Consider the following 23,962-nt stretch of genomic DNA (forward strand, 5'->3'; position numbering starts at 1 on the left):
CCCCTGCATCGACATTCCCAGTCTATCTTCTTCTATTAACCGTCCCTGGTAGCCTAGCAACCGCTTGTGGCTTGAGGTTCGAAGATTCCTGGGCGGCCGTCTCGTATCTGGTTCGTGTTATAACGTTTTAAGGCACGGAAACAGGTACTGTAATGCAAACCTGGTCTCAATGCGTGTAGAATAAATGCGGAGACACTGCATGTCACTCGTTATTCGAATCTCTTCCACAGGGCAAGTTGACAGATGGCATCTCGAATCATCATTTCGTTTGAAAAGTAGCTATTAAACTACTTGCACTAGTTTTAATTTGTTTCTGTACATTCTGACTAATATGCCTCTCTAAGATTGACACACTGCACAAATTCTTCCACAGTACCCTTTCAAGTTTTTACAGACAAAATGCTGGAGGAACTCAGCAGGCCAGGCAGCATCTGTGCAAAAAATCAACTCGACGTTTCGAGTTGAAACCCTACATCGAGTTCTGATGAAGGGTCTCGGCCTGAAACGTCGACTGTACTCTTTTCCATAGATGCTGCCTGGCCTGCTGAGTTCCTCCAACATGTTACGTGTGTTGCTTGTATTTCCAGCATCTGCAGATTTTCTCTTGTTTATGATCGGTCCCTTTCAAGTTTGATTAGTCCAATTTATATGCAGATTAAAATCACCACATAATTGCACATTGCTTCTTGTATGCCTTTGATATGTCTTCATTAATGCACTGTCCTATTGAGAGGTAATATTTGGGACCTTTAGACTACTCCCACCAGTGTCTTCATTTCCTTGCTATTTTCTTACTTCCACACAAACCAATTCCACATCACTGTGCACTCATTTATATAGCATACTAATAATGCTCGTCCACCTTCTTTTCCTGTTTTCCTATTCTAATGGAATATTGAATAACCCGGAATATTAAATTCTCATTCCCAGTTACCCTGCAACTATATCTCTTCAAGATCAAATTTGTTTTGAGCTATTTCTACTGTTAACTCAACCATCTTGTTACAAATGTGACATGCATTCAAGTAAAGAGCTTTAAGCTTTGAGCTTTCAATTTTTTGCTTTCTATGCCACATTCTTATATTCTCGTCCCTTATTTTTATTGTCCAGTCTGGTTACATTTTTGCTTTTTGTTTTACCTGTACTATCCTGTGCCATTACCCTAAGTTTTTTTCCTATTTATTAAATTTCCTGTCACTAGTATATGCCCCTTGCCCCCTGCCCCCATGACCCTTTTTATGTATCTTGCAAGGGCACTAATCCTAGTACTGAATTGCTGGCACTGAGTCAAAAGATCACATATTAATGTCCATCAAAAGACCTGAGCACTCAGTCTAGATTGACAGTCTAGTTCAGTACTCAAGAAGGTGCTATGAATTAGTCTTAAAGACAGAGGCTCAGTCTGTCCCCTCAGGTCTCTGCACAAGACCTCAAAATAAAATCCAATATTCACCCAAAAATCAACAACTAAAACAAATGTCAATTATCGCCTTACTGTTTGTCAGAATTTACTGTGCACAGTTTGGCCGTCTCTTACCTGCTTTACAACAGTAACTGCATTTCTGAATGTTCATTAAGAAGTTCTTTGGGAAAATTCAAAATTTGAAAGGTGCCATGCAACTGGAAATCTTGATGGCTGAGCTACAATTAAATTGCATGGATTGCAGAAAGAACAGACACTATGACAAACTAGATGCAACATTAGTAAGTGTTAAGTATCCTCTGGTACTCTTGACTTGCTCAGACAGGCATTTACACGCTATAATAATAATAGGGGCTTTTGCTCCTAGACATTCAACCATGATGCATCCGTTTGAGGAGGATAGACCAAGCTCTGATCCTCCTCATTGGGGGTTAGGCATAGGATTAATACTCTTGTCTGGTAAAATACAAACTTACTATAGAAACAATAGCAGAGAAATGATCCATTACTGAATGTGATGGCCTGGAATCAAAGGTCTGGATGAACTTCCTGTGTTGAAAACCTAGGTAAAGCCACTACATGAAGAATGATATGCTCAACACCACGACAAATAACGTAATCGATTTTTAGAACATATGGACAGCATACAAAACAGAGAAGCTAGTTGAGGACTCAAAAGTTTCTGCATCTTGGGTGACAGCAAAAGCAGATGGATGGGATCAGGAAAATTAATAACAGCTTTGGGAGCAGCTGCTGAAAACCTGACAACATGATGGACAGCACCACAGGGTGTTTCCATCTTTTGAGGTAAGAAATGGACAATCCCTAAATGAATGGAAGCCCACCAGCAACAGCCTGATTGAGAAACAGAGCACCATCATCCTGATTCAGAACAATGCTCTTACAAATGATGATGATGATGAAGCAAAGAAAAATTTCTACCTGGCAACGTTGGAGGGAGTATCATGCTGTGACCTTAAAATTGTTACAGGATACCAGATTTCCGTCGCTAAGAAGAATAATTCAAATAACGAGAGTAGTAGAAGGACATTGTAACATCATCATGAGTGTAAATGAAGTGTAAAGTTAATCACCTAGACATTATTTAAACGTGAAATTCACAATCTGACATGGTGTTCTGCAGACAGCAGAGCTAAGAACCAGGTTAACCCTATAATACTCAAAGGCAAAAATTACGGTTCACTAACACATGTAAAATGAGAAGGGAAGCATATGTTCACAGTGCCAGTCACCCATAACATCTTTTCAAGTGATATATAACGAACTTAGCAAGATGTTGTAACAATGCATGCATTTACCTAGGAGAAGGAACTGGAGATCAGTGCTGACCATATTGATGTGCTAGGCCATTTTGAGGTAAAAGGGGAGATAATGTTTGGTCTCTTAAAAAGCATTAAGGTAGATGAGACCCCAGGGCCTGATGGGATATCCCACAGTTTATTGAGAGAGGCAAGAGAAGAGATTATTGGGGCATTGACCAATATCTTTGTCAATGCTACAGACGAGGTCCTAGAGAACTGCTGAGTAGCCGGTGTTGTTCCATTATTCAAGAAGGGAACCAGGGTTAATCCTGGAAAACCAGAGAGTCTCATGTCAGAGGGAAAGAAGTTACTGGAGAGAATTCTTGAGGATAGGATTTATTAGCATTTCTTGGGAGAGCCACCATGGCTTTGTGCAGGGCAAGTTAGTTGTTTAATGAGATGACCAGGGTGATTGATGAAGTTAGAGCTGTGGGTGTTAGTGTTTAACAAAATCCCTCATAGGAGGTCTATCCAGAAGATTAAGGTGCATGGAATTCATGGTGAATTGGCCATTTGGATTTAGAACTGGTTTGTCCATAGGAGACAGAGGATAGTAGTCAAAGGGACTTATTCCAGCTGGAGGTCTGTGATTAGTGATGTTCCACAGGGATCTGTACTGGGACCTCAGCTGTTTGTTGTGTATATAAATAACCTGGATGAAAACGTAGATGGGTGGGTTAGTAAGTTTGCAGATGATACAAAGATTGGTGGTGCCGTGGGTAGCATAGAAGACTGGCAAAGCTCATCTCTCCCTGAAAGTGGCTACGCATGTTGATAGGGTGGTTAAGAAAGCATATGGCATGCTTGCCTTTATTAGTCAAGGCACTGAGTTCAAAAGTCAGGAAGCTATGTTGCAGCTTTATAGAACTCTAGTTTGGCTGTATTTGGAGTATTGCATACATTTCTTGTCAACCCATTATAGGAAGGATGTCAAGGCTTTGGAAAGGGCGCAGAAAAGGTTTGCCAGGATGCTGCCTTGATTAGAGGGCATGTGCTATACCAAGAGGTTAGACGAACTTGGTTTGTTTTCTCTGGAGGCTGAGGTGGATATCTGATAGAGATTTATAAGATTATGAATGGCATAGATAGAGTAGACAGACAAAATATTATTCCTAGGGGTTGAAATATCTAAGACCAGAAGACATGCATTTAAGGCGAAGGGGGTAATTTCAAAGGAGATGTGAGAAGTAATTTTTTTTACGTAGAGAGTGGTGGGTGCCTGGAAAGTGATGCCTGGGGTGGTGGAAGAGGCGGAAGCATTGGAGACATTTAGATGGACACATGAATGTGAAGAAAAGTAAAGGATATTTTCACTGTGTTGGCAGAAGAGATTAGTTGGCCATTAGATTACTAATTTAATTGGTTTGGCATAATGTTGTGGGCTGAAGAGCCTGTTACTGTTATGTTCTATGAATCCTTGCAATAATTCATTAAATGCATTATGCCATCCTGTAAGTAATTTAAATGGGTCATTCCTACTGTTTATTTTCTGCTTTCATGAATCGTTACTACTAATGTATTGCTGAGTATTCCATGAGTCCTAAACTTGTGTGACAGTTTCTTATATGGTATTAAAAACACAAATGATTTTTGGAAACATATGGTACAATATATTGTGATTCTCCCTTATCTATGCTACTAATTTATACCCTCACCAGCGTATTTGTGAAATTGATTTGTGCTGGTTTTTATATATTTCTGATGGCAAAGCCATTCAGAAACAAACAAAGTTCTTATCATCTTTGATGCAGGAAACATCAACATTTTCAAGTCAGTTTTTCTTACTCTGTGTGTGGATAGAACTTGCCCTATTCTCCTACAACCCTTCCCACCCCCCCCAGAACATAACAGCAATATGCAATGCAAGGCTCCCAGTCAGGACCTTGGGCACAAACTGCAACCAATGAGGCTGAGACACCAGTAGTGAGATGTGAAATGTGAAGAGAGTAAAGTGACACCAGGGAGAGGGTCTGAATGATGGCAGAGCTGTAAGCACGTGGACGTCAGCAGCAAGAGGTTTGAAAGGACAAGGAGAGGCTAGGGATAGTACACTAATAAAGGTGGAAATGTAAGGGATAAGACACTGGCAGCAAGAGATTTAAAAGAGGAAAGAAAGGCACAGTCTTGTACACACTTATGAGGTCAACATAACAGCTCCATGAAGGAGGGAGATCCAAGAATTTGCAAGGAGGGGTAGCTGATTGGTGAGTGCAAGCAGATATTTACATCTTTCTTTGGAACTTCATTTCACTACAGTAAATGTAGGGCTTTACATTGCAGCAGATAGTGGTTGCAATGGAATAAGGTCCATAGCATGTTTAGTAGTCCAAATTAAAGGGAGTAACCAAAAAGCTTAATCTTTAATGGCAGAGAAGCTCAGATCATGACATTAGGCCATTCCAGAACTATACGGAAAATCAGGAACACCTCTCATGACCTTGGTGATCAGGTGCACGGGAAATGTATCCCATTCCAGCCAGCTACTGACTGATCTAGAGCTATGGATGGATTCACTGTGGAGCACACATAATGCAAAGGACACCATGGATAGCACATTTAGCAAACTAGTCACACAACAAGTAATGGCTGTGCAAGCAGAAAAATAGTGGGTGACCATCAGGTAAAAATAATTACCGTAGTATGGGCAGTTAGTACCTGAGTCCCTTGTAGCCATCATCTTCTCAAACAACACACACAAAATGCTGGAAATCTATGAAAACATGCCTGGCCTGCTGAGTTCCTCCAGCATTTTGTGTGTGTTGCTCAGATTTCCAGGATCTGCAGATTTTCTCTTGTTTGTGATCTTCTCAAGCAGATATATTGCATTGGATGCCATTGGAATAGAAGGCTTCTTGTGGGTAAACAGCAACAGCCAGGTTTGCGGCATCATGGTGGCTCTGCTGCACAGGAAGAGAGGGAAACAGCTGGGAAAGACATAGCATAGGGATTCATCTTAAAGGGATACAACTGACATTTCTGTAGCCACAGGTAAGCTCCCAGGATGTTACATGCTGTATATACTCCTCATGCTAGAATCAAGGTTATCTCCCAGGGGCCAGTGGTTGTATATGTCAGTAACAATACATAGACCATAAAAGGAATAAAGTCCTGCAAAATAAGTTCAAAGAATTTAGCAGTTAAATTGGAAAACAGGACCAACAGTACTCACAGATTACAGCAATGGTCTCCGATTACATCCTGTGCCATGAGCTAATAAACCAAGCACAGAAAGGACCAGATGAATGTATTGCTAAACAGATGATATAATAGGGAGAAATTGAAATTCATGGCTTTGGTGGAATTAGAAAATATTGGTGGGGTTTGTATGTAGTGATAATGTAGGGGGGTGATGTTAAATAAGAAATTAGAAACAGCCAGTAGAGGCACAACTGGGTGACTTCAAGCTACATGTAGATTGGGTAAAACAAATTATCAATAAGATTGTTGTGAAGGAATTCCTGGTATGAGTCTGTGATGGCTTTCTGAATCATAAGCAATCTTGCGTAGCAGTCTCCTTTAAGAAAGAATGACAATAACCTAATATAATTTTTCATTAAGATAGACAATGAGAGAGCTGATTCTGAGAACAGGATCCTTAATCTAAATTTAAAAAATATGAAAATTTGAGGATAAGTTGGTTATGATAGTTCAGAAATATTGCTTAAAGAATTGATGGTAGATAGTCAACGACAACACTGAAAGAATGCATGAATGAATTGCAATTGTTCATGCCTGACTGGCATAAAAATAAAGGAGGAAATGTGGCTCAACTATGTTATACTATGGAAATTAGAGATGGTAGTAGAGGAGAAAAGGGTGAGTAAAATGTTAGTGCAAACAAATATGAGTCTCTTACAGTCAGAAATAAGGGCATTCATAATGGTGAACAAAAAAATGGCAGACCAATTAAAAACACACTTTGGTTCTAACTCACAGAAGAGGATACATAACCTCCCTGAAATTTTGGGAACCTAGGGTCTTTTTGAGAAGAAGGAACAGAACAATAGAGACATTGAAGATTATAGACAGGGTTCGGAATACTTAATAAAGTGCCCTAGAAATAGTGGATGCATTAATGGCCATTTTCCAACATTCTTTAGACTTTGGAATATTCCCAACTGATAACAGTGGAGAATAGCAAATATATCTCCACTATTTGAATGTGACTAATGGAAATTACAAGGATCTATGCTGTTCATTATGTAAATATTCTAGATGAAGAAATTAAATGTAATTTTCCAAGCCTACAGATGACATATAACTCATATTCTCATCCAGTTTTGAAGAGGATCCAGAGAAGCCCCAAAGTGATTTGTATAGTTTGAGGAAGTGGATAAAAACATGGCTGATGCAGTCCAAGGTGATAATACGGTATGAGGTTATCCACTTTGGTAGCAGAAGCAGATAACAGATTATTATGAAAATGGTGATAAATCAAGAAAGAGCATATGCAGTGAGACCTTGGTGTTCTTGCACATATTAGCTAAAAGCATGCATGCCAAATGGTGTGTTGCCTTCATAATGACAGAATTAAAGTGCCAGAATAGGGTTTGTAAAATTATGTAGGGCCTTAGTGAGGCCAGTCCTGAAGTACTGTGTACAGTTTTGGTCTTCTCATCCAAGGAAAGGTGTACTGTTCTGGAGGGTGTGTACCTGAGATTCAGGAAGCCGAACAATGGGATGAAAGGGTTTATGGATCAATTGGACTTACATACAATATAATTTAGAAGGATGAGGGGGATCTTATAGATAGTTACAGATTTCTTACAGGCTCTCGGGAGCAAATTATGGCCTGTTATATTTGAGGTGTTCCTTAATCTAATGCCTTTTTGCAAATCTTTGGTTTTTGTGACTTATGTGTCACAGAATTATTCAGTTAGTTTGCTGCTTATTTATCACATTGATGTTTTCTTTATTTGTACAACTCTGTTTTAAATTTAAATCAGCTTGATTCAAAATATTCATTTTATTGCAACTATAGAAAGGTCTAGATTGTAACATCTTGGTCCTTTGATCTTTAGTTCAAATCTAATCTGAACTGATATCAATGAAGTCAGATAGAAAATGTAATTCAATGTCATTTGCAGAAAACAAAAAAAAAATATGGGATTAAGAGTGGAAACTATGTGACTGAAAGAAAAAGTTTAAAATAATTTTAACATTTATTTAAGTCTGCAGCAAATGAGTCTCCACACTTATAAAACTTAATATTTTAGTGCCAGTTACAAAAATTATCATTCCTTTCATGGAAAAGGCTTTTTCATGGAATGTTTAATAGATACTTAGCATGTAAGTGCTAAAATCCATGTCCTTGCATATTTTTGAATGCCAAATCTCTCAATACAGCATAAATTAGCATTTTCTAGGTGGCCCATAATAAATCAGAGATCAACTTGCTAAATTCTGGCTTTAACAGTTTTTGCTTACATAGTCAGTAGAAGATGTCATTGTCAACAGTGATGATAACAGGAAAGTAAGATATTTAATAAGATTTTTAATTTAGTTTCTTGGAGTAACTTGAATGGGTATTTTGATAGACATGGACAAGCTGGGCCACAGGGCCTGTTTCCCTGCGGTATAACTCTATGCTATTACATTTGTGTTACTCAAAATACTTTTTCAAAAAGATCTTGGTTGCAAAATATTACTCACATATTGGAAATAAATAATAGAAGTATGCTTGATTTAAAATTAAGCTTCCTTTTCCTCAGTGTTAATTCTACGACATGAAAAATCAAGGATGTGCTGAAATCTTGATTGGCTTTGGCAAGGGCTGCAGCACTGACACCATTCTCACTGATCAAGGCAAAGATATCACTGTTCTCAGAAATCAGCCTTACAGGACAAATGTTGCAAAGAAGTTAGAGTGTAGGATCCCTCTTGGTGCCAGACCAATGCATAAAAGTACACTGATACTGGAAGGGCCAGAGGCTGCTATAGATTATACAAGCTCTTATAACCAAGTAAGTACGTTTTTAAAGAATATACAAAATAAATGTTAGTTGCATTGAAGTCTTAAAAATGTACTGGCTAATTTTAGCTAATTTCTTTCTTGCTTTTAACCATGCTTTCTTTCTAAATCAATCCCTCTTTTGTTCTTGTCGCCACACACTAAATCCTGCAGCTTCTGGTCAGTTTTCCATCCTCGTGCCAGAATTACAGGCAGAGCTTTTAATGAACTGCTTTGTTCAACCTATACTTGCAATGCTGATTATTTTGTTTGACCTAATAAAATTAAGATTTGTTTTTAAAAATGTATATCGTAGTTGTCAGAAACTACAAGCAAACCTGCACCCACACCCACTGTATAAGTTGTTCTTCCAGTATAAATTCAAAACACCACTGCTCTTGATTTCTGCATGACATGATATGCACACTTGGCAACGTCTATTGCTTAAGTCAAATATCTAGACACAAAAACATCATTTAAATCATTAGATGTAATGATTTCTTCAGATATTCCAATTATTTACCTTCTCATAAAGACTTTAGAGTCACAGAAAAGTACAGCACAGAAACAGGCCTTCAGCCTGTGATGAACCATTTAAACTGCCATGCCCATCACCCTGCACCAGGACCATAGTCCTCCATACCCCTACCATCCATATACCTATACAAACTTCTCTTAAATTTTGAAATCTAGCTCATATGCCCCACTTGTGCTGGCAGGTCATTCCACACTCTCGTGAGTGAAGAGGTTTCCCCTCATGTTCCCCTTAAACTTTTCACCTTTCACTCTTAACCCATGACCTCTGGTTGTAGTTCCACACAACTTCAGTAGAGAAAGCCTGCATGCCCCTCGTAATTTTGTATATCCGTATCAAATCTCCGTGCAATCTTCTACATTCGAAGGAATAAAGTCCTAACATTTTTCATCTCAGAACTCAGAATCGTATTGGCTTTCTCTATGTCAGTGAAGACGAAAGGATACAATTTATGGCAATCAACTTTGCTGAACTGCCCTGACTGTTCTAGATTTAGGGATTAATTTCTCCAATAACCTTTGCAGTATTTTAACTTTTTATCCAATATTATCCTGCTAAACCTACAACGAACAATAGAGACACTTCCAAAAAACCATTGCAGTTCCAGTGTATGTGTGCTAGAAACAGTAAAATTATGCTGGAGTAATTTGTTATTTGCACAAAATTGTAAGTATTATAAACTGAATTACCAAAAGAATTGACATATTTGGAAGTCATTGGTGGGTGTGTGGAGTTAGAAGGTAATATGATGAAACTTATGATAACTTAACCACTCCATTAAGGAATTTGCGATCTGCAACTTAAAATTATGCATGGTCACTTTTTTGAAATGTGCCACATGGTCTTCATTTTTATTAATTCTGTGGCGCCCCCACTCTTTATCAAGGTACTCCTTTGTTTGAGATAAAATCTATCCTTTGAGGTTACAGCTGATGACGTGGCTGTGTTTTCTGCAACTCCAGGTTAACACCTACGAAATGACTTAAAAGAAGAGGAGTTGTAGACCCTTCACCCACCAATATAGAAAATTAAGATCAATAATGAAGCTTGTGTCATGGAAATACAAGGCCTCTGCAGAGATACACTGATATTCCTAAACCTTGAACATGACAAATGGAGTGGCCTTTATCTTTATACATTTTAATTCCGCCAGTAGAATTTCTGTAATATTACTTCAGTGACCCAGATTAATGTTGTGCTGTGCTCTCTGTAATCTCCATTATCACTTTCTCCAAACTCTTAAAAATAGGATGTTTCCAAACTTCAACTGGTTTTAAGTTTGAAGTAACATTTTGGATTTCACATAACTATTTTATTTCTTCCTGTAGTGTTTCACTAATCAGAAAATACAACCTATTATCAAACATACTGGTTACCCTGATGAAATAAAACATCTGGGTATGAATATAGGAAGAAAAGGACACTCAACTACTCACAAAGAAGCATTCTGTTTAAAAGAATTTATGCCTGTAAGTGCTGGAATTTGATAAATGGCAGCCCTGTTCTATTTTTGGTTTCACTGTTTAAGACCATGTGTTCTTTCAGTTCAATATTTACTTGTTAATTTGTGCTTCACAATATTTTTGATGTGTTGAGAAAGTTGTTGGATTGTAAGTACTTACTTTAGTAGATAGAGCCATGTTAGTGCTGTTCATTTGGATGCATATCAGGACCACCACACTTGTAGAAAACGTCAACAAGAGGAACCCAGAAATTGACTTTGAGCAACACTTGGCTACATTGCAATGCACCTGTGAGGCTGAATGTTATATGGAAAGCAAGCTTCAGGAGATAATTACTCCGGAGCTTAAGCTTATAGATAAACTGCATAGGAGATGTTCATTAGGCATACCAGGAGGTCTTGACAGATAAGACAGGAGTACCTAGTGCATCGCACTCATAATTTCTATTCACCTCTGACTAGATAAAGATTAGCTTTATTTGCCATGTATACATCGAAACATAGAGTGAGTTGCATTGTTTGTGTCAATGACTAACACATTCCAAGGATGTGCTGGGGGTAGCTCGCAAACATCGTCATGCTTCTGGCACCAATCTAGCATGCCCACAACTGTTGTGTTGGAAGAAATGGAGCATCCAGAAGAAACCCAGGTGATGATGGTGAGAAGGTAGAGACAGCCTGCAGCGGGAATTGAACCCCGATTGCTGGCGCTGTAATAGCGTTACAGGTTCATGGACCATTCAGATATCTGATTGCAGAGGTGAAGAAGCAGTTTATAAATTGTTGATTGTAGGTCTTCAAGCTTACCCCAAAGGTAGTAACAATAAGAGAGGATGTGATTGGAGCATAGCCAGAACCAACTGCGTGGTTTTGCAATTAACTTTGATTGTCTGGGTGGAATACAAGGACAGGGCAGTTAAATTGAGAGACAGTCCTCCTGGTATGTCTAATGATTACCTATATCCTGTTTACCTATGAAGGCTTAAGCTCTGGTGTAACTAACTTCTGAAGCTTGTTCTCCTTACAGACAGCAGCAGGAATTGAATCCAGATTGCTGATGCTGTAATAGCATTACACTAACCACTGTGCTACCATGCAACCATTGACTCAGAATTTGATTTATAATCACGGACACACAAGTATATTACGTATATTTGTAGTTTTGCAGCAGCAGTATTGTGCAAATGCATAAAATAAATGTTAAAGGTTAACAAATAGTGCAAAAAAAAAGGATAACATAGTGGCATTCATGAGTTCATGGAGCTTTCAGGAGACTGCGTTTTCAAGCCCCCTGTACCTCCTCCCCGATGGTGGAAATGATAAGAGGTCACATGTTCATCGGAGCATAGCCAAACCCAACCCCATGGTTTCACGATTAACTTTTGTTGTATGGAGTGGAATAAAAGGGGAGGAGAGTTAAAATGGCAGACACTGCAATTTCTAGGAGTAGATAAGGATTTTCATGGTCACAGATCTGATCACAGGATGTCACATTACCCTATTCATTCTAGATTTAATCTTACTACTAAATAGTTGCAGAACATTATGTGAAAGCATTAGTAATGCTCTTTCAAGAATCGCTAGATTCTGGAATGGTTTTGGAGGACTGAAAAATTATTTTAAGAAGGAAGGGAAACAAAGGAGAAAATTATAAGCCAATTACCCTGATTTCATTGGTTGGCAAGATATTAAAGTCCATTATTAAGGATGAAGTTTTGGGGTACTGGAAGGCACATGAAAAAATAGGCCAAGTTTGGAATGGTTTTCCAAAGGGAAAATCTTGCTGACAAATCTATTGGAATTCTTTAAGGAAATAACAGGCAGGATAGACATAAGTGAGTCAGTGAATGTTGTTTACTTGGTTTTGCAGAAGGCCTTTGAGAATGTGTCGCACATGAGGCTGCTAAATAAGATACAAGCCCATGGTATTACAGGAAAGATACTAGCATGGACAGAAGATTGGCTCACTGATCAAAGCCAGAGAGAACTTTTCTGGTTGGCTGCCAGTTACTACTGGCATTCTGCAGGGGTTGGTGTTGGTCTGCTACTTTTCATATTATATCTTAATGATCTGAATGACAGAATTAATAGCATTGTGACTAATTTAACAGATGATACAAAATTAGGTGGAGGCACAGGTAGTGTTGAGGAAGCAAGGAGTCTGCAGAACAGGGGTTCCTAACCTTTTTTATGCCATGGCCCCCTACCATTAACTGGGGTGGTCCATGGATCCAGAGTTGTGAACCCCTGCTGCAGAAGGATTTGGACAGATTAGATGAATGGGCAAAAAAGTGGCAGATCAAATACAGTGTAGGGAAGTATATGGTCATACATTATAGTAGAAGGAATAAATGCATTGGCTAAATGGGGAGCAAATTCAGAAATCGGAAGTGCACTGGGACTTGGGAGTCCTTATGCAGAATTCCCTAAATATTAACTTGCTTGTTGAGTCGATAGTAAAGAAGGCAAATGCAGTTGTGAGAGAACTAGAAGGATGTAATGCTGAGGATTTATAAGGCAATGGACAGACCACATTTCTAGTATTGTGAGCAGTTTTAGGCCTCATGTTTAAGAAAAAAAATGCTAGTGTAACCCAGGTTAATTAAACCTAAAGATGTAATTTAGAAAGTTCTACCCACGGAGGGATGAAAACAAGGTTTACTGATTTTTAAAAAAAGAAGAATTTGAAAAAAACACTGTGCGAGGGAGGGGCGGGCTGGACACAGGACAGACAAGGAGAGAAATGCAGCAATGGTTAGAAACTGAAGACATGAACTGTAAAGAGTGGAATTAGTACCCTACCTTACCCTACTAACTTGAAACCCTCAGGGTGAAACCACTGGAGGAGAGACAATAGAGATAAAAGATTTATTGAAGCTGCAGCTATAACATGCAGCAGCTTTAATGAGACAATACCTGCAGAGACGAGTGTTCAAAATCCCTACTTTGTAGTTGGGAATTAGTTCTGTAAAATCATACCAAGAGATTTGGTCAAGCTTTGTACAAGTCTGAAAACTGACTTGCTGTGGATGATGAACTATTTCATTCTAATGAGCCAAGAAGCAAGATGGCGAGCCACACAGAATGAAGAACCAGCATGGGAACAAAATGTGTAATGACACAGAGAATTTAATACTGTTGGATGTATAGGTTTATTTTCCATTGAAGAATCTGAATTTAATTCTCTCCAATAACTGAGTATTTTTGCAAGGACTTTGATAAGTTAATGAATGAGATTTACTTTGTCTAAGTGTTGTGATGTTGGAGAATTGTCATGAAAGGAGTTAAACTGCATGTATGTATATATATATATATATATATAATTTTTGAATTTGAATTTAAACTTGTAGATATACTGCCTGGAACTGAAACTGAAGTTAACTATAATACTTGAGAATAGGAATTGTATTTGGTTTTCTAACTAACTAGGGATAAGTAAAAAGGAAAGTTTAGTCTGTAAACTTTTGAATAGGGAATAACACGAGGTCTAATTAGTTAGATTAGAGTAATAAAAGAATCTCACTGATTCTAATTATAAAGGAATTTGCTGTGGTTTGATATCTAAGATTTGGAACCTAAACGGAATGTTGGAATTTTTAATTGTTCTTGCTCATGTAAATATTTTGTACATATTGTTTTTTTCTTTTTAAAACAAACCTTATCCCCAGAAGTGTGTGGTTTCTATTCACTGCCTCCTTCTGATACACAGAACCTTCTGATGGCTTACTAACACCTAGTGTAATTTAATTTTCTCAAAAGAGTCAGGCGACTAGTCACAAGCGATAAGACAAGTGTTACACTAGCATTGGAGAGGATCCAGAGGAGGTTTACAAGAATGATCCTGGTAGTGAAATGGGTTAACGTATGAGGAGTATCTGATGGCTCTAGGCCTGTACTCATCGGAGTTTAGAAGAATGAGGGGGAACCTCATTGAAAACTCCCCTACCATATATTGAAAGGCCTAGATAGAGTGGATGTGGAGAGGATGTTTCCTGTAGTAGGAACCAGAGGGAATAACTTCAGAATAGAAGGATGTCCTTTAGAACAGTAATGAGGAGGAACTTTTTCAGCTGGATGGTGGTGAACCTGTGGAATTCATTCCCACAGGTGGCTAGGGAGGCCAAGTCATTGGGTATAATTAAAGTGAAGGTTCTTGATTAGAAAGGGTGTCAAAGGTTTCGGGACAAAGGCAGGAGAAGGGGGTTGAAAGCAAAAATAAATCAGCCATGATTGAATGATGGAGCAGACTTGATGGGCCAAATGGCCTAATTCTGCTCCTTTTCTTATGGTCAGAAGATTCTTAGGGAATTAGTGTAGCCAGAAGTTGTGTTCCATTTCAGTGCACAGATAAAAAGAAAGATAAGGTCCTGTGGATAAACTATAGAATTGTGAGAGTGTAAAAAAGATCACAAAGGCAAGTTATCTTTGAAATACTACTGTTGCCACATGAATGTATAAATGAGAAAGTAGTGCAAATGAAGAAATGATGCGGGATGGAAAGTTTAAATTCTAGAGATATTGGGACATGTTCTGGATTGTATCTCAGTAGGGATAGGACTAACACCGGCAAAGTTCAATCTAGCAGTTAGGAGTGAGTTAATGTGTTCGGAAAGCAGAGGACAGTTTGGAGGATAGAGGAAACAAAGAGCAGAAAGAAGAAATAAAATATATTGGTAGTACTTAATTATATATTTACTAATGCAAGGATTCTTAGAAAATTTGCTTCAGGATTTAGTTTGCTAACACTAGGGTAAAATGCAACTTTAAAAACTTGTTTTATGTCTAAAAGCACAGCATTCTAAATAAAGCGTCAATGGAAAATCGGACCAAAGGTGCTCAGGGCCTAGCAATGAAAGAAATAACCAACCCAACAGGATCAAGTCAAAATTATTCCACATCTTATTCTTCTGCACATGATATCAGATGCATGGATCCATCATCCTGTGCTAATATTTCTGAATTTCATCCAAAGAGGCGTACTCACAATATCATTACTGGTAAGTGTATGCTATCTTCTGATTTGTGTATTTACACTTTTAAATTCACATACTACCTGACTACATGAAACAAATATTATTTCTACCTAAAGATGAATGCAGGAGACATTGTTTTGTGTTGTACATGATGTATGGTTTTAGCAGCAATATGATAATTTAATATAAATAGCAATATTCCACAAAGTTACTCATGGACCATTGCCATATTATGTATTTATGAATTAACCTAGTAAAATATTTACACTTCTATTTGGGCAGTTAAATTTTTATTAGTCACCTGGATTTTTCATGTATGAAAGCAGATGGAATACAGTGTAGAGAAGTGTTTGGTAGAAGAAATAAAGGCATTTATTATTTTCTAAACAGGAAGTAAATTCAGAAATTGTAGGTATACAGGGACTTGGGATTCTTAGTTGTTAGCAAAACTAACTATCTTGATTAGACAAATAAACGCAGACTAAGAAGACTAGTTTAAGAAGACTGGGTTCAAACTCACTTTATTTACGAGATATATCACAGCGAGTCCACCTTACGATCGGGGCATCCTGGACTCCAAATAGGCAGTGGGAAGTTTCTTCAAGTAGGTACATCCGTAGTAGAAGCAATTTTTAATCATAACACGGACAGTAACTAAGTCATATAAATGTGTGTTCCTCTCTTTTCTGCACTCAGTACTGCATCCTGATTATGAGACTGTCTGCTGTAAGTCTAAGCTTAGGGCATTAGTCTATGAAAGTTCATTAGGTTACAATGTTCAAATAGGAAAATACAAGTTCACTACTTAGTTCATTAACCCTTTTGCTGACCCTTTAATCTGCTAGTCTGGATGGATTTTATGGCTGACTATGCAAAACTTTAGTAACACCAGAAGAATAAGAGTTTCATATTTTTGTAACTTTAAGGATAATAATGGAAAAGAACTGGCAATTCTGGTGCTATCAGACAAATCATCCTTCATTCTTCCACATTAGTGCAGAATTCCCAAAAGGTTAACTTGCAGGTTGAATAGGTAGTAAGGAAAGCAAATGCACTCATTTCTAGAGGACTAGAATATAAAACACAAGACATTCTGCAGATGCTGGAAATCCAAAGCAACATACACAAAATGCTGGAGGAACTCAGCAGGTCAGGCAGCATCCATGGAAATGAACAAACAGTCAATGTTTCATGCCAAGACCCTTCTTTAGGACTGGAAGGAAGGAGGGAAGATTCCAGAATAAAAAGATGGGGAGAGGGGAAGGAGCATAGCTAGAAGGTGATAGGTGAAGCCAGATGGGTGGGAAACGTAAAGGGCTGGAGATGAAGGAATCTGATAGGAGAGAAGAGTAGACCATAGGAGAAAGGGAAGGAAGGGCATCAGAGGGAGGTAATATCTAATGCTGAGTCTTTATGAGGCATTGGTCAGACAACATCAGAGTATTGTTACGAAGGATGAACAGCTCTGATGGGCAGAAGGGTGTAAGGTTGCCCATGTCCCCCTCCCCTGGGAGAATCACAAACTGTTACTGTTACCACGCTGCTCATGAGAGAGAATGAGAGAGAGACACAGATAAGAGGAAAACAAGTTGGAACATCTGCTGCTGATAACACCGGGGGAGAGAGACTCCTGTAAGACTTACGGCTCCGGAGAGGGCTGTTTACTTGGTACTATTCTGTTCATTAAAATTCCTCAGTGGACAGCCAGAGTGGGCTGGTTTGATGGGCTAAGCCATTCAAAACTGTTTGACACCTGAGACCCTATGAGTAGGGATAAAAGTGAGGTCTGGGGAGACACCCCTCAGACACACCAGGAGACACACTAGTGAGCATCAGAAACCCACGAGAAAGTGTGGGGCATCGGGGACCAAATGGATCGGTCAATTTCACTCACAGTGGTTATAGCAAGGCCGGTGGGGGCTTGTGTGTGTGTCCACCACGGAAGAACGGTCTAGCTAAAGGACAGAGGGGTCATACTTGAATGGCCACAACAACACATCAACGGATCAAGATCATAAAGGAAGGTTTGCAAGGCAATAGCTGTCACTGTTTGATCACTCTCTCTCTCTCTCTCTCTCCAACAATTACAACACATCGACCAACAACTACCTCAGCCTGCATGAACTGAACTGAACTTTATATTTCCATGTGACAATTCATTATCCCCTAGACAACGATAGAGCTTGTTTATCATTGATTATTATTATACCCACACTTTTAGGTTTAGTATTGCTAACGTGTATTATCTGTATATTTGCATTGATATTGATTTGTATATTTTACTAATAAACACTGTTGAAAATAGTACCACCAGACTCCAACTGATACTTCTGTCTTTGCTGGTAAGACACCCAGTTACGGGGTACGTAACAGTATTGTGAGCAGCTTTGGGCCTTGTGTGCTGGATTTGGAGAGGACCTAGAGGAGGTTTACAAGAGTTATACCAGGAATGAAAGGGTTAATGTAAGAAGAATGTTTAATGGCTCTGGCCCTATATTCATTGGAATTTATAAGAATTGGGCGGGTGGAGGGAGGCATAGAAACTTACTGAATATTGAAAGGTCTAGATAAAGTGGACATGCAATGGGTGTTAATCAGTGTTTCCAATAGGGGAAGCATCTAAGGCCAGAGCCACAGCCTCAGAATACAAGGGTGTCTCTTTAGAATAGAGATTAGGAGGAATTTCTTTAGCCAGTGGGTGTTGACTCTGGAATCCATTGCCTCAGATGGTTGTGGAAGCAAAGTCATTGGATATATTTAAAGCTGAGATTGGTAGGTTCAAAGGTAGGGCATTGATAGGGCATTAAAGGTTATGGGGAGAAGGTAGGAGAACAGGGCTGAGAGTTAAAATAAATTCACCATGATTGAGTAGTGGAGCAGATGTCATGGGCCAAATGGTCTAAATCTGCTCCTATGTCTTTTGGTCTTATGGTCTAAAATTAAAATTTACTCCTTTCACAAAATTGTTAACATTGTCTTCAACAAACATTTGCTTTGCATGCTTTATATTAAAATGCATATAATCATCATAGCCTGCAGGAAGACCATACTGAAATTTAAGATGTACTGGTGCTGCTTCAGAGCATAGAAGTTTATATTGGAGATATTTGGTAGTAATAGGTGGAGCGTTTATAGTACGAGGCTGAAGGTACATTTGTGGTACATGATAAATCACTGTCCTTGCTTACTGATGAGAATCATTAAATGTATTTTTACACTGAAACCATTTCCTTGCAGTCTTCTCCCACTGACCCTTGACTGTATGCCTAAAGGAACTTCTGTCCACCTGTGGGTAGAAGTTTTGCCTCTTTAGCGTGTTCTGAAAATCTGATGATTTACTTTTTGCTTTATTGTTTTCTGTTGCACTGTTCATGGTGAGTACAATTTTCAACCACAACCACCACACCCATTTAAAATAATTAAGAAGCGCTGTCGACGTTTCTCCCTATAGATGCTGCCTGGCCTGCTGGGTTCTATCAGCATTTTGTGTGTGTTGTTGTTTGAATTTCCAGCATCTGCAGATTTCCTCGTGTTTGCTCGTAAAATAATTCTGCATGGGTTTGATTATTGATGACTAGATCCATTCTCAAAATAATGACATATCTGGGAAAAGCTGTTGGCTGGTAATTGTGATTGTGATTATGAGGTCAGAACTTGAATTTCTCAAGAAAAGTCCACTGCCTTAAATAGGCTAATCACATATTATGACTGCCACATTCATTCTAATCCCGAGTGATTTACATGACAAATCACACCCAAGGCACAAGTATATGGTGATGTTTCTAATCTATTGGAACAGCTCATCAGGGAAGTGGCATGTAGTGTCTCACATGCATTTGATCAGGGTGTATAACATTTTCCACCTGGTATTTGCAAACACTTCTGCCTTGATACTCAAACAATGAATTCCTTTATTCCTTTTTCCTTTTCTCAGCCCAGCTGACAGTAAAGTAATTGTAATCTTGATTACTTTGATCTGCATCCTTTCACAAACAACTTCCCTATTCTTTCCATTTCTATCCTCTCAACAATTAAACACACTTTTCCAATTCTAATGAATTGGAACACCTCCCATTGATGTTCCTGAGCATTTAGAACCATAGAACATTATAGCACAGTACAAGCCCTTCAGCCCTCCATGTTGTGCTGACCCATATAATCCTTTTAAACAAAGTACTAAGCCCACACTACCCCATAACCCTCCATTTTTCTTTCATCCATGTGCCTATCCAAGAGGCTCTTAAACACCCCTAATGTTTTAGCCTCCAGCACCATCCCTGGCAAGTCATTCCAGGCACTCACAACCCTCTGTGTAAAAAAAAAACTTACCCCTGATGTCTCCCCTAAACTTCCCTCCCTTAATTTTGTACATACGTCCTCTGGTGTTTGCTATTGATGCCCTGGGATGTTGTGGATAGTGTGGAGGGCTGTCAGAGGTTACAGCGGGACATTGATAGGATACAAAACTGGGCTGAGAAGTGGCAGAAGGAGTTAAACCCAGATAAGTGTGAGCTGGTTCATTTTGGTAGGTCAAATATGATGACAGAATATAGTATTAATGTTAAGTCTCTTGGCAGTGTGGAAGATCAGAGGGCTCTTAGGGTTCAAGTGTATAGGACACTCAAAGCTGCTGGGCAGGTTGACTCTGCGGTTAAGAAGGCATACGGTGTATTGGCCTTCATCAACCAAGGGATTGAGTTCAAGAGCCGAGAGGTAATGTTACAGCTGTATAGGACCCTGGTCAGACACTTGGAGTACTGTGCTCAGTTCTGGTCACCTCACTGCAGAAAGGATGTGGAAACTATAGAAAGGGTGCAGAGGAGATTTACAAGGATGTTGCCTGGATTGGGAAGCATGCTTTATGAGAATAGGTTGAGTGAACCCGGCCTTTTCTCCTTGGAGCGACGGAGGATGAGAGGTGACCTGATAGAGCTGTTTAAGATGATAAGAGGCATTGATCATACCCCCAAGCAAAATGGTTCAATCTGTTTCTAAATTATGAAAAGTCCACAGAGGTGCAGAGCTCTTTCATTTTTATGGCACTATTAGAAGTGCCTTTAGAAGATGATCAGGTTAGATTATTCTATTTCCTATGTTGGTGTAGGATCCTTTCTGAGGAGATCTGCAGACTTGGTGTAAAGTTTAAAGTTCAATGTAAAATTTATTATCAGAGTACATTCATGTCACCACATAGAATCCTGAGATTCTTTTTCTTGTGGGCATACTTAGCAAATCTATAGAACAGTAACTATAAATGGGATCAATGAACAACAACCTGTGCAAGTACAAATATAGATAAATAGCAATAAATAAGGAGCATAAAATAACAAAATAAGAAGTCCTTAAAGTGAGATCAGCAGTTGTAGGGACACCAGAAATACATTTAGTTAACCCCTTTTGTTCATGATCCTGATGTTTGGAGGGTAATAACTGTACTTGAACCTGGTGGTATGAGTCCTGAGACACTTGTATCTTCTACCTAACGGTAGTGGTGAGAAAAAAGCAAGACCTGGGTGATGAGGATCTTTGATGATGGATGCTGCTTTTCTACAGCAACATAGAAACAAGGAGCAGGACACTTAGCTCAGGCTCTGCAGTAAGACACTTATTCCTGTGATTGTAGGCACATCAAGATAGGATTCTGAGATAACTTTCAGAATAGACGTGTTTCAACCCTGAAATTCTGCTGGGGTTCACTGACTAAGGTAGTATAAGACAATTTTCTCATGCAGACAATACCAGGCTATGAAGTTTAGGTATATAAGCAAATTAATAATCCATGACATTTTGCTTCTGCTGTCTCAAAAGAATTTTCTCAAAGGTTAAAATTTAACTTTTCTTAGCCAGCTTAAAAAGACATATGAAATACTGTCTTTTAAGTCTTAAATTTCTATTACTCTATAAAAAAAATAAGTTAGAATGAACTGTGTTATACCTGGAAAATTGAGCTGTTAATACATAGTGCAATTCAGCATTTAATAGTAAATTCAAAGTAATTACAATTATTTTAGGAGTGTGTAAGATTGGTATTGCAATCTTTGGAGATGTTTCATTAGGACTTTTGAGACTCCTTTTTTGGACTATATTTTAAGCTGCTGTTGGAATGTTGTCCATCTTTGTTTGATCTATGACACAGCATTTTTGCTTGGCAGTTTGGAGTATATAATAATTTCAGAGACCATGCTGACTTCTATCACAGAATTCAAGGCTCTAAAATGAGGATTGAAGAGTGCTTTAGTGCTTTAATTAATATTTACTCACTTGATTTCATAATAACTGGAATAATGTCTAATTTTAACACCAACAAGTTATTTCCTTAAACCTTTTACTTACAGGTCAAAGTACTTTAAACATTGTTAGTGGGAGGGGGTAGGGCTGATATCATTTTATTATTCTATTCATTCTATGTAATTATCTAAAAAATTGAATTAAAAAAATAAAAAATAAAAAAACATTGTTAGTGGACTTTTGATACAGATTTAATGATAATTTACCTTATTAGATAATTTATTCAAATTATTGTCTTCTCCATAGGCGAAGAATTATCCAATGTTCATCTAACAAACTACAAGAGGAAGTCAGAAGAATGGCTACAACAATATTCAAGGAGACGTGTATGCTTTTATGACCGTTTGTTTTTTAACTGATTAGCAGTATACTGGATTAATCAGTATGTTCTGTTCTGAACAAAAGTTAACAATATTAGTTTTTGTTTCAGATTTCAGAAGTATGTTACTTTCTTATAGACCATTATAGTTGCACCTCCATTTATCTTCAGTGAGCCAACATTTCTTTTAATCACTTTTGTTTTCAATCATAATGATCATAATAGATGAACAGATACATTGTAGAACTACAATTCCTTAGGGACAACCTCACTGGTGCTTTCTGATAATGACACCATAGTTCCTTCCCTAAAAGATGTGGGCCCCACCAATGAGGTCCAAGCAGAGTGGAAATCTGCACATCTCACCTCACCAAAGTGGCTTCCTTTGAAAAGCCATTTTTAAAATTTGTAGATGCCCAGAATCTCCTAGAAAGAAAAGGCAGAACAAGTGAATCTCCATATGATTAGCAGCAGAGGTGAAGCATACTGGATTGTTCTCGGCATTTACTGTTAAAGCAGTGACTTTCACACTAGTGATAATTTTATTGCCAAAGCTATTGGAAGTAGAAGTAATTCTTTTTGAATTCACAGTTCTTAAACCAACTGAGAAATGGCTATATTTACACAACTATTATTTTAGAATCTAATTAGAATTTATACACATTTATTGGAACATGTTTTATACTGTAATTACCAATATACAGCATTTCAGTGACATTTATTTCCTAATGTATGGAATATATAATTAATAAATCATGATCACTACATAAGTGACAAGTTTAATACATAATATTTGCTTATAGTGTGCACTCAGCCCAGGCAAGAAAGGTCTTTCAAGGTCAGCAGGGGACAGAAGCCATTTAGTACACAGAGACAAGATGAGGATGTAATTGAAGGATGCAAGACATGCACACCAACTAAGGGACAATTACTTTACTGGCTTTGAAGTATCATCAGTTGTTAAACTGTAGTTTATATTGACTTTTAAAATCTGTATTGTGAATGATGATTGCTTTTGCAAATAAGAAATCTGAACATACACAATGATACCAATTAATCAATATCTATAACTGCTAGTCAATTCTGTATAAAAATGTAATTTATCTGTTCTGACTTCAGAACAGTGTGATAGAGGGTGCATATTGTTCTTCTGCACAAGTAAATAAAGCGATTGAGGAACAAGTGTGAGTTTTATGCATCTAGTTAATCAGCAAATACTCTAGGTTTCAGAAATAAAGAATGAATTCTGGAAAAAGCTCAATAAGCTTAATTGTTTTAAAGACTTCCAGACAATATTTCTTCCCAGCTAATTGTATTATTATCAGGTTTGAAATCCGTTTCAGTTCATGAAATGGTGGAAAACAATACTGCATCTTGTTTTAAATGTTAATTCTCATATGCATTAAAATGGTGTTTCAACAGCAAAAGCAATGGAATGTTTTTTTTAATACACAGCATGCAGCAGTTAGCACAGCTGTCTGACAGCTCATGATCTAGGTTTAATCCTGACCTCTGGCATTGTCTGTTAGAGTTTGCATGGTCTCCTTATCCCCCCATGAAGCATACAAAGATATACTGTAAATTTAATTAGATACTATAAATTACCCCTTAAGTACAATGGTGGCAGGAGTAAATAGAATACTCTGTGTCAGCACTTGTCTGCATGAGCTATATGGTGTTTTAAGTTGCA

The 23,962-nt window shown here is 38.1% G+C and overlaps 1 protein-coding gene across 4 annotated transcripts; it reads left to right on the forward strand.

The window, feature by feature from the left end:
• The first annotated feature begins 30 nt into the window (after positions 1 to 30).
• Positions 31 to 23,699, forward strand: LOC140735078 (uncharacterized). Of its 4 annotated transcripts, XM_073059875.1 has the most exons (7): positions 67 to 144; positions 5,561 to 5,733; positions 8,457 to 8,708; positions 10,559 to 10,699; positions 15,482 to 15,689; positions 22,200 to 22,279; positions 23,076 to 23,699. In XM_073059875.1, exons 3-7 carry the CDS (start codon positions 8,472 to 8,474, stop codon positions 23,160 to 23,162), a joined length of 753 nt encoding a protein of 250 aa, XP_072915976.1. In that variant the 5' UTR covers positions 67 to 144; positions 5,561 to 5,733; positions 8,457 to 8,471; the 3' UTR covers positions 23,163 to 23,699. The 4 variants fall into 4 exon arrangements, 3 of the variants coding, with proteins under 3 accessions (XP_072915977.1, XP_072915976.1, XP_072915978.1); XM_073059876.1 differs by lacking the exon at positions 5,561 to 5,733 and having other exon boundaries at positions 31 to 144; XR_012100681.1 differs by having other exon boundaries at positions 15,487 to 15,689; positions 22,200 to 23,699.
• The last annotated feature ends 263 nt before the right edge of the window (positions 23,700 to 23,962 follow it).

Source organism: Hemitrygon akajei, chromosome 11 (genome assembly GCF_048418815.1).
Source record: "Hemitrygon akajei chromosome 11, sHemAka1.3, whole genome shotgun sequence".
Lineage (NCBI taxonomy): Eukaryota > Metazoa > Chordata > Chondrichthyes > Myliobatiformes > Dasyatidae > Hemitrygon > Hemitrygon akajei.

Excerpts from the sequence above, each read along its gene's own strand:
- LOC140735078 (XM_073059876.1), top strand. The coding sequence starts at position 8,472 with ATGAAAAATCAAGGATGTGCTGAAATCTTGATTGGCTTTGGCAAGGGC. Across the intron at positions 8,709-10,558 it reads ATACAAGCTCTTATAACCAA|TGTTTCACTAATCAGAAAAT; the intron begins GTAAGTACGTTT and ends TTCTTCCTGTAG. Across the intron at positions 10,700-15,481 it reads GTTTAAAAGAATTTATGCCT|CACAGCATTCTAAATAAAGC; the intron begins GTAAGTGCTGGA and ends TATGTCTAAAAG.